General features: G+C 43.7%; 1 protein-coding gene across 6 annotated transcripts in view; it reads left to right on the forward strand.

Moving 5' to 3' along the window:
- The window catches only part of DGKD (diacylglycerol kinase delta), a 72,817-nt gene that overhangs the window by 25,844 nt on the left and 32,715 nt on the right, over window positions 1-14,258 (forward strand). For all 6 annotated transcript variants that reach the window (XR_012674806.1, XR_012674805.1, XM_075158007.1 and 3 more), the window contains 2 exons: window positions 1,005-1,115; window positions 1,812-1,892. Coding sequence is in view for 4 of the 6 variants with exons in the window: in XM_075158004.1 (XP_075014105.1) it covers window positions 1,005-1,115; window positions 1,812-1,892 (192 nt within the window). In the remaining 2 variants the exon portion in view is untranslated. The remainder of the gene's footprint in view (window positions 1-1,004; window positions 1,116-1,811; window positions 1,893-14,258) is intronic.

Genomic DNA, 14,258 nt, shown 5'->3' on the forward strand with positions numbered 1-14,258 from the left:
GGGCTCTGTCAGCAAGAAGTAGGTTTCTGGGGGCTGTTTCTTGGGGAGAGAAGTTGGTTTCTCGTGGTACTGAGGCATGACGTAGCACCGTTTGCAGTTCCTAGGCAATACCTTCAATCAGTAATCTGGGGCTAAATCCTCAGCTCTAACTTTTCTGCCTTTTGTCTTTCTAAGCTGCAGTTTTTGAGATTATTTTCATGTAGCTGTTGGTATTCAAAATCTGTCCTCAGTGAAGGAATCAAATGTATTCGACAAAGTAGAATGAAGTGCATGTGGATTAAATACATACCCCTATGTATGCATAGTATGTGAGTGAGCATATGGGACTGTGTATGCTGGTATGTCAATCTAGTTATAAAGCAGTTAAAGAAAAAAAAAAAGGGCAGTGTGCGTAGACAGTTTTGGCACTCCAGCCCTGGGAAATGGCAGCCAGCCAGAGAGTACTGAGGCAGGGCCAAGACCATCTGAAGAATACCAAATGCTGAAGTTGGATATAGCTCCTTCTTCACTCTAGTTTCACTCTTCATCCTGTGGGCCTGCAGCTTGCCAGCTCTGTGCCAGGTAGATGCTGCTAATTTCACTAGGCAGAACTGGAGATAGGGACAGATATACTGTGGTGTGTATGTACTTGTAATCAAATGTCAATTAAATGAAAGGCACAATTAACCCGCGACTGAAATCTGACCTCAGTGAGTTTAACTGTTATGCTCCCTGAATCATTGTTAGACTTCGAAATGCTCATTCAGTCATAAGTTATCTTTTTTGGTATCGTGATAGCACTGGAGACAAGGATAAAACCGCACCCCAGTGTGGATTATGCATTGTGACGGTTTAATCTTGTTAAGTTTGCTCGCTTATGTTGAATGAATTTATTAAGCACTTCCAGCAGAGGGCACTAAGATTATTGATCTCAAACTCTTTGGTACGCGTATATAGTGGCAGAGCATAAAAGATGCCCGTAAGTAAAATGTATGCTTCACCCCTCTCCCCTCCTTGTTTTGTAGACTATCATAAAAGAGGGGATGCTGATGAAACAGACCAGCTCCTTCCAGCGCTGGAAGAGACGGTACTTTAAGCTGCGAGGACGAACGCTCTACTATGCAAAAACTGCTAAGGTAAGGTCTTGACAATACATGTGAGCCCAAGGGAAGAAAGTCAGTGGTGGAGCTTTTGGAGGCAGATGGGTGTCTGTGAGAAGGCAGCCCTCAGTAGAGAAAAGAGCACGTGCTCTGAAAGCACCTGTCTTCAGGTTTTGTAGCTACTAGAAGATCCCTGTGTTTTGCCTCACACTTGGAAATCCTTGGTTTTTAAGTAAAGCATCATGTGGATGTGTGATACGGATTTTTCCACAGTTTTTTCCCCCTTGGTGCATTTTAATAGGGAATGGGCTCTGAATCAGTAGAAGCTGAAAAAGAAGGGAGAAAATATGAATGACAAGAGGAAATGGAGGAGACAAGCAAGGCTAGAATTTAACACATCAGAGCTGCCATGCATCTGGTTTAGTACATTGATAGTCAACTAGGTATAAATCTGTCTCCTTTCACAAGAACAAAGCCTACAATTTTTTTTTTAAATAATCCCTTAATAAAAATAAAGTCATTGCATTCACTGACTGAAGACAGGCAAGTGCGAGCACCACTGTATGGAACTAGACTTCCAAGTCCCTCACGTTGTTGGTGCTGGGCCTTTCCTTCAGGTCACAAAAGGCTGTGATGGAGTGTGCTAGACAGACATACAGGCATGTCCCTTTGGGTCTGTTGCTTATACATTGGATTTAATAATTTATTGGGGTTTTGGATTTTTTCTTTCAGTCCATTATTTTTGATGAAGTGGATCTGACAGATGCCAGTGTGGCAGAATCCAGCACTAAGAATGTCAACAACAGCTTCACGGTAGGATTTTTTGCATTATCTTCTATTCTTCTTGGATCTTTCCCCCACATCCTTTCTCTTTTGCAAAGTTTAAAACATCTGAACAATCTTCACAGCCTCTTTCACTAAAAAAAAAAATTAAAAAATCATAAACTTATTTTTCCTTACAGCAATCATAACTCATCTCCACGTACATGGGAAATACCTTGGGTCACTATGTATGGTGCTAAAACTTTGCATTCAGGGATTTTCTTACCTATAAGCTAGGAGGGTTTGATAGAATCCATTTACACAGTGGGACAGAAAAATTTGTTCTGCTGAGGGAGTTAGGGGTGATGCTGATGTTTATGCTGGAGATCTTGCTAAAGGAATTTAGTTTTCCCTTTAGGCTTTAAAATATGTAAACTTCTTTCTCTGACTTTATTTGTATGTGGCTGTATGTGTGTTTATATATACACACATATATAGTGGCAAAGCAAAAGGAGGAACAAAAAAAAGTCGCACAGAAGTAACTGTGGAATTGGTTTAGGATACTTGTTAGATGTACTAAGTATTTGCAGTTTGGAAACGTGGTAGTGTCACTGCTTCGTTTTCTCCAGGCTTAATAACTAGCAGAAAAAATGATTGTATTTCTGAGGTGCAGGTGTTCTCCCAGCTCCATTTTGGGGGAAACACCTGGTGTGCAGAAAAAAGCCATGGATAGCAGCCATGCAGGGCGAGAGTCAAGCAGCAGTGTGAGCTTTGGAGTTTGCTGACAGCAGTAACCTCCGTGCAGCCGCCGAAGGGCTCAAAAGGGAGGAGAGAGAAGGGTGCGGAGAAGGAGGCGGTGTTGGTCTCAGGCAGGGTGAAGAGGGGAGCAATCCAGGTGGAGGGAGGAAGCTGATCCCGCGGGATGGTGACCTGCAGGTGGTCACCAAGACTGAGCGGTATGCCTTGTGCAGGAGTAATGACGCGCTGCTTTCAACATCTAGCAAAGGATGTTTCTGTTACGTAGCTGTAGCTTTTTGCTTTCCCTGAGCAAAGCAGCTATGGGATCCACCTATGTCCAGATGAAACCCCAGCACTGTCTCAAAGTTTGAAAATACTTTCTGCATTGATAATTGGACAAGTAGGAGGTCCATCTGGGTCTGATAGTAAGGTGGGTCTGGGTGATATCAGGTGTCAGCGTGTGTGCATAGAGAGAAGGATTCTGCAATGATTTCTGTAGGGGATACATTTTCAAGAATGTGAAGTTACTTACCTTAATAAAGCATTTTCTCTTGGGTCTTGCTTCAGTTTTCCCATATGTACGTAAAGGCTGATTTTTCAGGTAAGCAAATGTACTGTTACTGTTTTACTTATTATTATAGTTGGGAGAGATCTAATCTCCGTCAGAGACACTGGATGTCGGGACAGGAGGGAATAGTGTGTTTGCTCTCTCAGATTGCCCCATCTGAGTCCAACAGTGAAGAGTTACTTCCATGACTATGGTATCAGGCTCTGCCAATCCCTGCCTTCCCTAAGGGCTAAAAAGTATAGGATTACTTTGACACTCAAGTAGCAGATACAGTTTGTACTTGTCTCCAGCTGATCATTGTATCATGGGGCTCAGGTAAACTTCAGGAACAGCATCTCTCCTCTTGATTTCTGTCTACTCTGTCTATCATGGCTTACAGAGGTGTTTGACTGTGGTTTACCATGAGCTGTAAAAATACTTAGAAAATCAGAAGGTTGCCTAGTCTTGCTGCTGTTTGGTCTGCCACATCACTGCCGTCAGTGCTTTGGATTCCTTGCAGTCTTGCCATTTTCTCTTGGTTTTCTTTGAGAGCACTCTCAAAGAAAACCCTGTATCCCCCCTCTATCTCCCCAGCTCGGTTCCTTTCTGAAATTTAGAGTTCTTTGATGCATTTTTTTCCTGTTTCGAATCAGTGGGACTCACTCTTGAGTTTTTATCCTAAACCAGAAAGATCCAACATTTGGTGTTGTATAGCAGAGACAGTTATTCTGGAGTTTTAATGTTCTATTCTGGAGTTTTAATGTTCTGATTTTCTTTTTGTTTCTGTTTTTTCTTCAATGGAGACTGGTAGTTTTGGATTTGTGAAGGGGTGGTTTCTTTCTGAGGAAACTCATCCTCTGTCCAGGCATCTGTACTGCTTAATGTATAGATTCTGCAGGTCAGATTGGGTGAATGACACTCCTAAGGTACTAACAAAGGAGACGGGAAACAAAAACACTAGATAAACCACTTAGAGGAGCAATGTGGATCCAAAGCAAAGAGGTGATAAGGGGTGACCACTCAGAGGAGAAACTGGCGAAAGGGCAGTGAGGAGCGCAGGGAGGCAGCACCGTGAGAGAAGAAAACCAGAGCACGGAGCCAACAAAGGTTACGTTGCATAAATAGAGGAATAAGGTTAAAAAATACAGCTGCCAGTAAACCTTTTACATGGGATGTAAGTCTGACAGCTAATTTGTTTGCTGTCAGCAGGCAGGAGAGAGAGAAAAATGAGTATTAAGACGCAGACCTCTTCCTCTAAAAAGAAGAGTGTGTAATATGGGTTCCACTGTTGTTTACTTCGTTGATCTTGCATAAATTTGAGTGTATCCTGTTTGCAGTGAGGACAGTTTTCAGGACTGCTACCCAGAGTTAATGGATATGTGACTATAGAATGGGCTGGGAGCATGTGACTAGGGGTATCTTTGAGCTTAAGATGTTATACAGGTCTGTCCCCCGAGAGGTGTAAGGAAAAGCTTTATGTTTAGCTATTGTTCCTTTAGGTCAGGCAGTGTGGCTGCAGAGTTATTTAGCAGGAAGCCTCTGGGAACAAATCATATAGCAGCCCCACGCCAGGTGTCTCTTCTCTCAGGAGGACTGTAGATGTAATATTTGCTGGTTCTGTCACATCTCTGCCATCTCTGTCCTTCTAAGTCATCTGTCTGCAAGGTAAATTCTTTTGGGATATCTGGGCTATAAGTCACTGGTTCTTTCCATGTATGATCCCTTAGTACCTGGTTTATAGATCTCTCACCAGTGGATTTTCCTGGGGCTGCTGTCTTTCACAGGACCTTAGAGAGGATCTGCTGTGCTACAAACTCAGTGATAACCATGTTGTCCTCATACTTCAGACCCATTTATTTCAAAGAGGGAGGTCAAATTTTAGCCTGGATTCTTGCCATCGGTGTGTGCCTACATTTGTACTTCTTCTGAAATAGAGATCAGCAGCATTGGATGGGTGAGGCCAAAGCCTGACCCTAACTTCTGAGCAGCCATACCCTCAAAGCCTCTTCTGATTTCTAAAAAGCATATAATTTGGAATCACACTGGGCACATTGGGCCTTCCCAGTGAGACCTCAGCTGTTTCCATGAACAGTTTTTTCTTGGACAGCGCAATTCTGCAGTAACTTGATTGGTTGATGTGCCTGTCTAATGCATTAGCCTGCAGTTGCTTTAGGAGCATTAAAACAAAATACGCCATGAGGATGAGTTCCATACTTCAAACCTGGAATAGTTTTTTCTCTAGATGATGCAGGAAGCCTGGTTTTTGGAGATACTTCTCTCAAAATGACTGCTTTACCTGTGTCATGGACCTGAACCATCCAGCATGCCCATTCTCTCTACGAAGCCCGTAAGGTTTGGGGGGCACCAGTCTCTCTATTGTCTGTTGCTCAGGCCAACACTTTGCCACCACAGCTGTCCCCTCAAGAGTCTTTGGAAGGACTTTGGGTCATCTCCTTAGGCCCATTTTTGTGAATATTTGTATGGTGAAGAAATTCTTACTCCTCAGGTGTGTTGGCTGAAGATCTGCTCTTTTCTAGAAGGTGCCAACTGAATTAAGCCTGCTGCCTTCAGTGCGGTTGGCACAGCTGATGGAGTTCTTCAGCTTATCAGTTCATTGACCCTTTCCTGCCTTGTGCAGCATTTGTATAAAGCTAAAGGGGGAAAAAAAATCTGAAGTATGTGTTCTTTAATACTAATAAACAACACCTGTCATCAACAGGAGAGGGCCTAGGAAGGACATCAGATCTTTTCAGGTATATATTTTGGTTTTTAGTATGATTCTCACATGGTGTTCTTGTAAATGTTTTCCAGTTTTTGCTAGCAAGTGGTGGTGTGGACTTTCACCCTCATTCACATGACATGGATTACAACACTCACTTCCCATCCCATCTTATTCAGAGCTTTGAGATCCCAGAGGAGAAAGCTCCTCTCTGTGGAGAGAGATGTGGGTAGTTTGATTTCTTCTTTCTGATGCTTTAGTGGAAGTGAAGCTCAGTCAGATTACGTTGTTGAGTGCCAGGAGCCATGCTGTTGACCCCTCCTCCGTAGCTAAAGGCTCTTCAGTGGAAGAGGTGGAGCTTGAACTCCTGAGCTCCTGTAAACCCTTTTCTGTTGGGAAGTACCTCTCAGCTCAGCCGCAGACAGGAAACAGCATATTATTACAGTCCGTGCCTGCCTCTCCACTTCACTGCCGTCAGAAGGAAACTCATCCCAGCTCCTCCTTAAGCAGACAGCTAATCAGCTTGTGGCAAGTGGAACATAGCTCAGAAAGACTGACCACAGCGGGGACTAATCCTATTAATCGCATGTCAAGTCACCTGTTTAGGTTTTTTTCTGAGGGAGTAAGGCTGCTCTGGACACTAGCTTAGAGGAAGATTGCACGTGAAAGGTAAGAGCAGGGGTCCAAGTTTTGTGGACTGAGCATTGAGGAACATGGCACCTGTGCCGGCAAAACAGATCATCAGGAGCTCAGGTTCTTTGGAATAAGTTTGCTACAAGCTCTTACTGTTCAGGTGTTCTCTCCTGTGTGGATTTATGTAGATAAGTTATCCAGAATCGGGCTAAAGGGAAATGTGCCTGCGGTGCTGTTAGAAATGCTGCACCCATCAGTTAAGAAATACTGTTTATTAACTGATGATTCACCCTAACCAATGTCAGGGGAGAGAGGAAGTATTGAGATTAGAGCAACACCTCTCCTTCAGAGCACTTGCATGACTGGAGGCGACAATGGTTGTGGCAGGTTGCGGAACAGGGAATTGCTGGTGCTCCTGAACGAGAGCACGCTTCATCTCTGAGAAGCAGTATGGATGTCATTCTCCAGCCGTGCGGAAGCCTGAGGTGTGCTACAATTTCTGTTATTACAACCGTGTTACTTAGTACTGACTTTATTCAGCAGCAAAGATGCCAGTTTCTGTCTTGTGAAGTTTTATGTGACCGTCTGATCTCCTTCAGACTGTATGTTTTTGCTGTATTGTCCCAGGGCTTGTTGACACTGTGGAGAAATAGCACGAATCTTCATTTGGGGGTAATTAACCTTTCCTAAAAACGCAGGGCAAAGTGCTTGAACTTTAACAAAAGATAAAAGTGCTGAGGGTGCTTCTTGATGGGGAGAGTATGTTGTTGATGTCTGCAGATTCATTTCACAATGAAGTGAAAGTGCCTTTGCCTTTTCTGTGATTTTGTGTCAAGGTGAATTATTTGTATCAGTGCTTTTAAGTGAAAATATCTCCTTTTTAGCAGAGAAGGCAGTGAAGTCTTCTCTGAAGAGTTTGGTTTTGAAAGAGTGAATAGAGCTGCTGAAGCTACACGTCAGGCAGAACGTCTACTGCTCGTGTCTAGCGCAGGAGCTGTGTGCCTGTAAGGCACTGTCGAAACAAGAGGAACCCGGATCAGAGGTTACTTGCGCTGGTTTGAAATACAAGCTTCGAGAAAGAGCACATGACTTATTTTTATGAGGAGAAAGAATATAAGAACTTTTGTTACAAGCTGTTTGCAGAAAGTCGAGCTTGTCTGATAGAGATCAGGGAAATCTGCGTGGTTTGACACTTGCACAGATTCCCCAAACTGCCCCGTGTGGTCTCAGCCCTTTGAAAAAGATGGGCTTGAACGTATGCTGCAGGGAGTCACTGGGCTTCCTAGCGAGGGAGGGGATCTTCTTCCCCTGCTTCTCAGCACGGGGTGAGGGACCCAGAGGGAAGACATCAGCTCTCAGAAGTGGGCAAAAAGACTTAGTAATGTGGGGACATACTTAGCGGAGTCACCAAGTGTCCTGGTTCCTCACCTTGCTCCTTTGTACACAGTCATGGATTGCCCTGTTAAGGTTTGGAGAAGGGAAAGATTAGAAAAGAGGGACTCGGGAAAGGGATGGTTCTTCCCTCCTCCTTTTTAAACGCTCTTCTTTAAATTGGACAAAATTAGAGTGCACGTTGGACAGTCAGGCTTTGCTGGGGGTTGTTGTCTCTTCCACACCCATGTGTGTAGGAATTGTACACTCTCTGCTAGTGCTCTTTCTCTGTTTATATTGGCAGCTGTCAGAATTTCCTTCATAAGCAAGTGAAAATACAAGCAGAGCCATGAATTGCCATGTCCAGGATCGCTCTGCTGTTTTTCCCCCCTCCCTTCATTAAGCGCAGTTCAGTCCCCATTTCCTGTCAGAACCGCTGCAGTTTCAAAATACTTTGCTATTTTAGTAGTTTGTAATCCAGACTTCAGTGCAGTTTTTTCTGCTTGAGAAAAGGCCCTTTGGTAAACAGACCATTCTGAGTCACTGTTCGTCAGTGAAAATAGTCATTTAAAATCCTTTCACGTCAAAGATTTTTAGGACTCTTAATCCAGCCTCCCGCAAGAGCTGGTCATTAGTCTTCTCGCACAGAAGAAGGAAAAATCTGGAGAAAAACCATCGAAGAGAGGATAAACATGGAAGAAGAGTTAGAGAGTCTGGAAGACGTTGCTGTGGGTGGAGAGATCTGGCGATTGCTACTGTACGTTACAGAATGACCCCAAAATATGCTAGGAGTTTTTGAGAAAGATGAGGCTACTGTAAGACAAAGAGGTCAGACTGAGCTTTATGTATTTTACTGTGAGTCAGGATAGAGCGAGAGCTGGAAAGTGAAGGCGGCTGTTTGAGAAGAGCTTTTGTTTCCCTAGAGGGAAGTTTACTGCTTTGAAATTAGTGTCTGTTATTGCCCTTGTGCCTGAACACTAGGAGCTTTTGTTTGATAATCTCCTTGCTCTTTGTAACCTTCCTGCCGTGTTGGTGTTTTATCTACCTTCCTGAGCACGGCTGCAGATTCCAGCGTCTTCTCCCCCTTCCAGGTGAGGACACAAAGGCAGAACAACCTGTGGTAAACAGGAGGTCATTTGAGCACATGATGGGTTTAGTTTTACATGGGAGCTGCTCTAGAAGAAAAAGACTTCTTTTCATGCACATCTTTACTCTGGTCATTTTGACAGGCAGGGAGAGGCTTGCTGATCATATTCACAGAAATGAGGTCTTCCCAGTTGTGCTTGTGATGGTTTCACTGTTGGGGTGCGTGAAACAGGACTGGTCTTTGCCTGGTGACCCAGTGTGGAAAGCTACTGTGTTCATCAGGCTGTGGAAAGCTATTCATTTCCTTTTGTGCTAGCTACCAGCCTCTTTTCAACACAGCTGAGGTTAGGGGGCTGTGAGGAGCTGTTACTAACAATAAGCTGTCAATAACAGGTCATTTTCCTACCGTGGACAAGGACTTTTATTGCTCAATGCTGTGATTTATTAGCTGCTAGCCTTGATATGTATGAGCCCACTGAGACAGCAGCTCTGCCACTGGGGAACATTGACCTGCCCCTCTGTTCTTCATGGTTTTGCTTCTGTTTGAGTGAGTAGGAAGGTTTCTCTGAAATATCCTTTACCTTTCCAAATGTGCTGCTCTTTCTGAACTGTGTAGTTCTGTTTGGGAACTCTTTTCCTGGGAGGAGTGCGTCCTTTGGAGACAGATGAAGAAGGGATGCATGTGCGCATGTGTGAAGTGGAGGGCGGGCAGATAATGGAGCTGTGCTAAGATGCTCTGGCACTTAGTGCCATTTGGTGCCGCTCCATCCATGTAGGTCTCTAGTGATTAATATGCACGAATTACCAGGATTGTCTGCATTTCATATCTGCTAACAGTGGCAAAGACCTTCTTGCACCCTTCTTGGCTTTTCACAGCTATTAAGTGGTTGCAGAAGTCATAAAATCTCTCCTTCTCTGTGCTCCTCTTACCAATTGCCAAGAACAGGAATGTGCCTTGTTTAGGAACAGAGTTTCCAGAAGCATGTAGGAATGTGACCCTGGTATGAGAGATGATCATTTTCCCAGGGAACTCTCTGTCTGGTCCGCTTTCCCGCTGCAGCATCAGGGAAGATAGGGACTGGGAGAAAGCACAGATGGAGGGTCAGCATGAGTTGAACTTGATCTGCGGGCACAGCGTAGCGGCGGTGAGTGCCAATGACAGTGCTCAGAGAAGATGCGCTTGTAATGTGCAACCCCCTGGCAGACGGGGTACATATTGCAAGATGAATGAACCTAATAATGTAAAAATGGTGCTTAAAAGACCACACCATGTGCTGTACCTATTTTTCTATGGAATTGAGCTGAATTTTACAGGTTGAAAATTAAGGTAAAACAGCCACGTGGAAGTTGGCTACTCCCAGTATAGTGCAAACAGAGATATGGGCGCTTAGGGTTTTGAGGAAAATCTTGTTATTGCTATTTAAAAAAAAAAGAAAGGGCAGAATTTGGCACAACTATAAGAACATTAACGACTTGTTTTATTTGGTGGAAATGAGAGCTTTCATAGATGGAAGATGGTCATTTTAGCAGGAAATAAAGATCTTCCACTATAAAAATAAATATAGAACTGGTGCATTTCTCCAGTGTCATATGAAAAGCTTTCTTCTTTCCCCTTCAGGGTAGCATCCAGGTTTTGAGGAAAGAGAATCGGTGCAATTCTAGAGAGCTCTAACTGACCTCTGCAGTGAGTTAACGGGACTGAATTTGTTGGCAAAACTGGGTGAAAGCTGAATTGCACATCAGAAGAGGGATGTTGTCTGTGGAGGAAGGCAAGCCTCAGTCCCCCATGAGTCTGAGCATTGATACTCATATTATTTCTCTCTTCCAAACTAGAGAGACCTACTAAAATCATGCTGACTTGCTGTCTAAGGCTTTGCTGGCCTGATGCTCAGCTCCAGATTGTTTCAGAAGCTGATATCAATGAGACAGGCTTTTAAGATTTTAAGTGTAAAGGACTGATTTGAGTCTGAAACTCATACTTCCATTTTCCTTTCTTCTCCCTTTTTAACCTTGTGCATTTGCTGAGGGAGTAGCACTTGCCTGATTCACACTTAGTCCGTTTTGCCCTCTGAGAGTTCAGTAATCGTGTTTGAAACGTATAGTGACTTTGCTGGTTTGTGAATCTTGCTGATGATCGTTTTAACGATACCAGTGCTCATTTAACTACCGCTGTTGCTGGAACAGGAGCTGAAGTGGATAAAACGGCTGGGTCCTTGTTACAATCTCACCCAATTTTCCTTCCTGAGTTTTTGGGTTCATAGGATACCAAGAGCTTGCTCCACTATACAAATGCAGATGTAGCAGTTAGCTACAGATGGTGGACGTTTTCCCCGCCTTTGCCATATGTGATCAAGCTGAAGTTTTTGCCTGCACCAGCACCATTCTCGCAGCTATTTTATTTTTTCTGGTTGCAATTCCTAGGTTTTTTGAGCTCCAGAAATTCCTGTTGTCCCTGTACCCAAATCATCAACTGTTTGAAATAATCCAGGATCTCTTTGGGGGATTTATGGCTAGCACCTTTGAACATAAGGCTATATTTGAACAGGATGTGAGTAAAAGGAAGCAGTCAGAATGAGCAGGTGTTCTCATACACCCGCTTTTGGCCACTCTGAGAAATGTATCACATCAGAACAACTATATTTAGCGAAGTTGTATGTCCCCCTTGCCCCGTCTCCCCCCGCAGCATTTCTTCAGCCAGCTCCGTGATTGGGCCAGTGTGATCTGAACTTGTTTTGCCGTCTTTTGTGGTCACCAGATCTACTCTGATAACAAACAGTCCCAATGCATGTTTGGCCAGGCTGTCACTTTTTTGCTGAGAAGTTTCTGGGCAGCCAGAAAATGCTGAAGGAGGAAGTGAGCAGAGATGATAAAGTTGTCTTTGATGGCAGCAGGACCAGAGAATGAAGTTTATGCGCCGGCTGTTGGGTGGAGGAAGGTTGCTCAGTACAGCAGAACACCAAAGGGTGAAGTGTAGCAGATTTCTACTTAAAATTTGGTCTAATATAAGGAGTCTTTTTTGGACTGCCTTTCTAATCCAATTACTCCCAGCTGTTTATTGGGGAAGGACATCCAGGGACATCCAGTCCATTTTTAGAATGTGAAATGAGGAATTTTCTTTGGTTGGCTCTGTTGTTTGCCAGCTGGCCTGATTTGAAATGTCAGTAAACTGGTGTTAGTTTTGGACAGGGGAGTGTGGGTCAACGTGAGGGGTGGGGGTTAACAGCTGGTAAGAGAGCATGTGCTGTGTGAGGAGGAGACAGAGGAGATGAAGCTAAATTTTGGAGGAGTGTCAGGGGCATCAGTATTTGCACAAGACAGCCAGTGGAGGCATGGCTTTTTTCAAATTTAGATTTTTTTAGATTTAGAGCGAGCAAGCTTGAAAATTGAGAGTTTCTCTAATAGACTTGAGATGGCTCTTCTGCACAGAGGGCACATAACTGTCTGCAAAGGGGTGACCTGGTGGGTAGTTGATCATCACCATAATTTCTGCAAAAGATATCTCTGGGGTTTCATACGCAGTGAGGAGTTTGTAAATTAAGCTGTGTCCTGATCTGAAATGTCTTTAAGCCTTCCTGCCGTTCCCCTCCGTCCTTATGGCTCTTCAGGATTCGTTAGAGGGATTGGCAGCTTTTTTTTCCCCATGACTGATGTTAAGCTCTTTTGCTGGTCAGTGTTAGGTCTCAATAAAGTCACCATGTGGTGAGCTCTGGGCACATGGGTATCTGGGCATCCAGTTCCTACTGAGGAGTGAAATCTAAAGAACCACACCCAAAAGTTCAATAGCATTTAGGATCAAAAAAGTATGTTAGTTTTTAATATTCCCTTTTTAGGAAGAACAAGCACTTTTAATTTACGTAATTGCTCATATCTAGATAAAATTCTGAGCTGTTTCAGGGCAGGAACACTCAGAGTCCTGCCAATCCCCAAACAGGCCAAAAATGTATGAGATTATAAATAAATCTTAAAACTTTTTATTGTGTTTTTTTTTTAACTCCTAGCAAGGCAGCCCCCATCCTAACTCAAAAGCAATCAGATCGTTGTTTTTGTGCTCTCCGTTTATATGAGAACAAGAGGTCACTGGATGACATTACTGCTTTGTAAATTTAGAACAAATAAAAGGAAATGCTACTTCACCTAGTGCGTCGTCATCCTGTGGAATATACTGTTCCAGGATGTTAGTCAAAAGCTGTAGCCGGAACATAAAAAATAGCTGGACCATGCTCGTTTCTAGCGGCGTTTGCCAACAGGGATAACCAAGCCTGGTGTTCCAGAGCATCGGCTCATCGCAGATGTAGCTGAGAGCAAACACCCCGGACTCCCTGGCTGGGAAGGCTTTTCAGGGGGAAGATTGCTGTGGCTTCTTTTGGAGATGACAAGAATGATTTTTTTTTTTTTTTGGTGTGAGACGTTAGATTGATCATCGGTCTCGTCTAGACAGCGCAGTGTACGTAATAACCTTTCTCCCTCTGTTAGTTCCTTCAGCAGGTGGATGTCTGGAGTTGAAATTACTGGCTGAAGTAGAAGGAGGTAAAAGTGGTAGGATGAGTGTTTTTTCTTTCCCTGAGAGTGGGAGCATGTTTCTGTTAATCTCGGTTCTGCCCTTACTCAGGAGGCGTTGTGGCGTGCCTGTTGCACATCCGCCTGCGCAGGTAAGACAGCGGCTGCCTGCAGCGCGGGGAAAACAGGAGTGTCTTACGCTCACAGGTACCCGCTGTGGCTGTTGTGTGTGTGAGGCTGTATGAAAGGCGAGAACTGTTGAACCACTCTGTGAAGGAAGTGTCACTATTAACTGGATTCCTAATTATCCTCATTAAAATGTTTAACCGTAACACCACCGCATGTTAATCAGAAAAACAGGTTTGTATGGTTTCTTAATTTCCCCCAAGAATTGTTACACGAGTTACATTAAAATCTTATCTGCCCTTCACAGCGAAGCGTGAATTGTCCCAACTTGTCCTCCTTAGAACAGGAGTGAGGTTTGAGACTGTATTCTTGTATTTCCCATGTCTGATGACACCCCTAAATCCCAATGCAAATGTTGCTTTAGAACTGACTAACGGAGAGTGCTCTTCATATATTTATCTTGGACAAAGTTACATTTTATTTGCAGTTTTGTAGTTACGCAAGAGACCCTTTATTTTAATTCTGTGACTCTTTTTTTTGGATGATTCAAGTATGAAAATCTTCTTGGTCTCTTTATTTGACCTCTTGTCTTATAAACTTTAACTTTGTTCTTTGGACAGAGGATTGTCCAACACTGAGTGTGGGGATTTTTAAGATGATGCAGTAGGTGACTTAAGAAGGAGTCGATGATTTTGTGTAT

Source organism: Calonectris borealis, chromosome 9 (genome assembly GCF_964195595.1).
Source record: "Calonectris borealis chromosome 9, bCalBor7.hap1.2, whole genome shotgun sequence".
Taxonomy (NCBI): domain Eukaryota; kingdom Metazoa; phylum Chordata; class Aves; order Procellariiformes; family Procellariidae; genus Calonectris; species Calonectris borealis.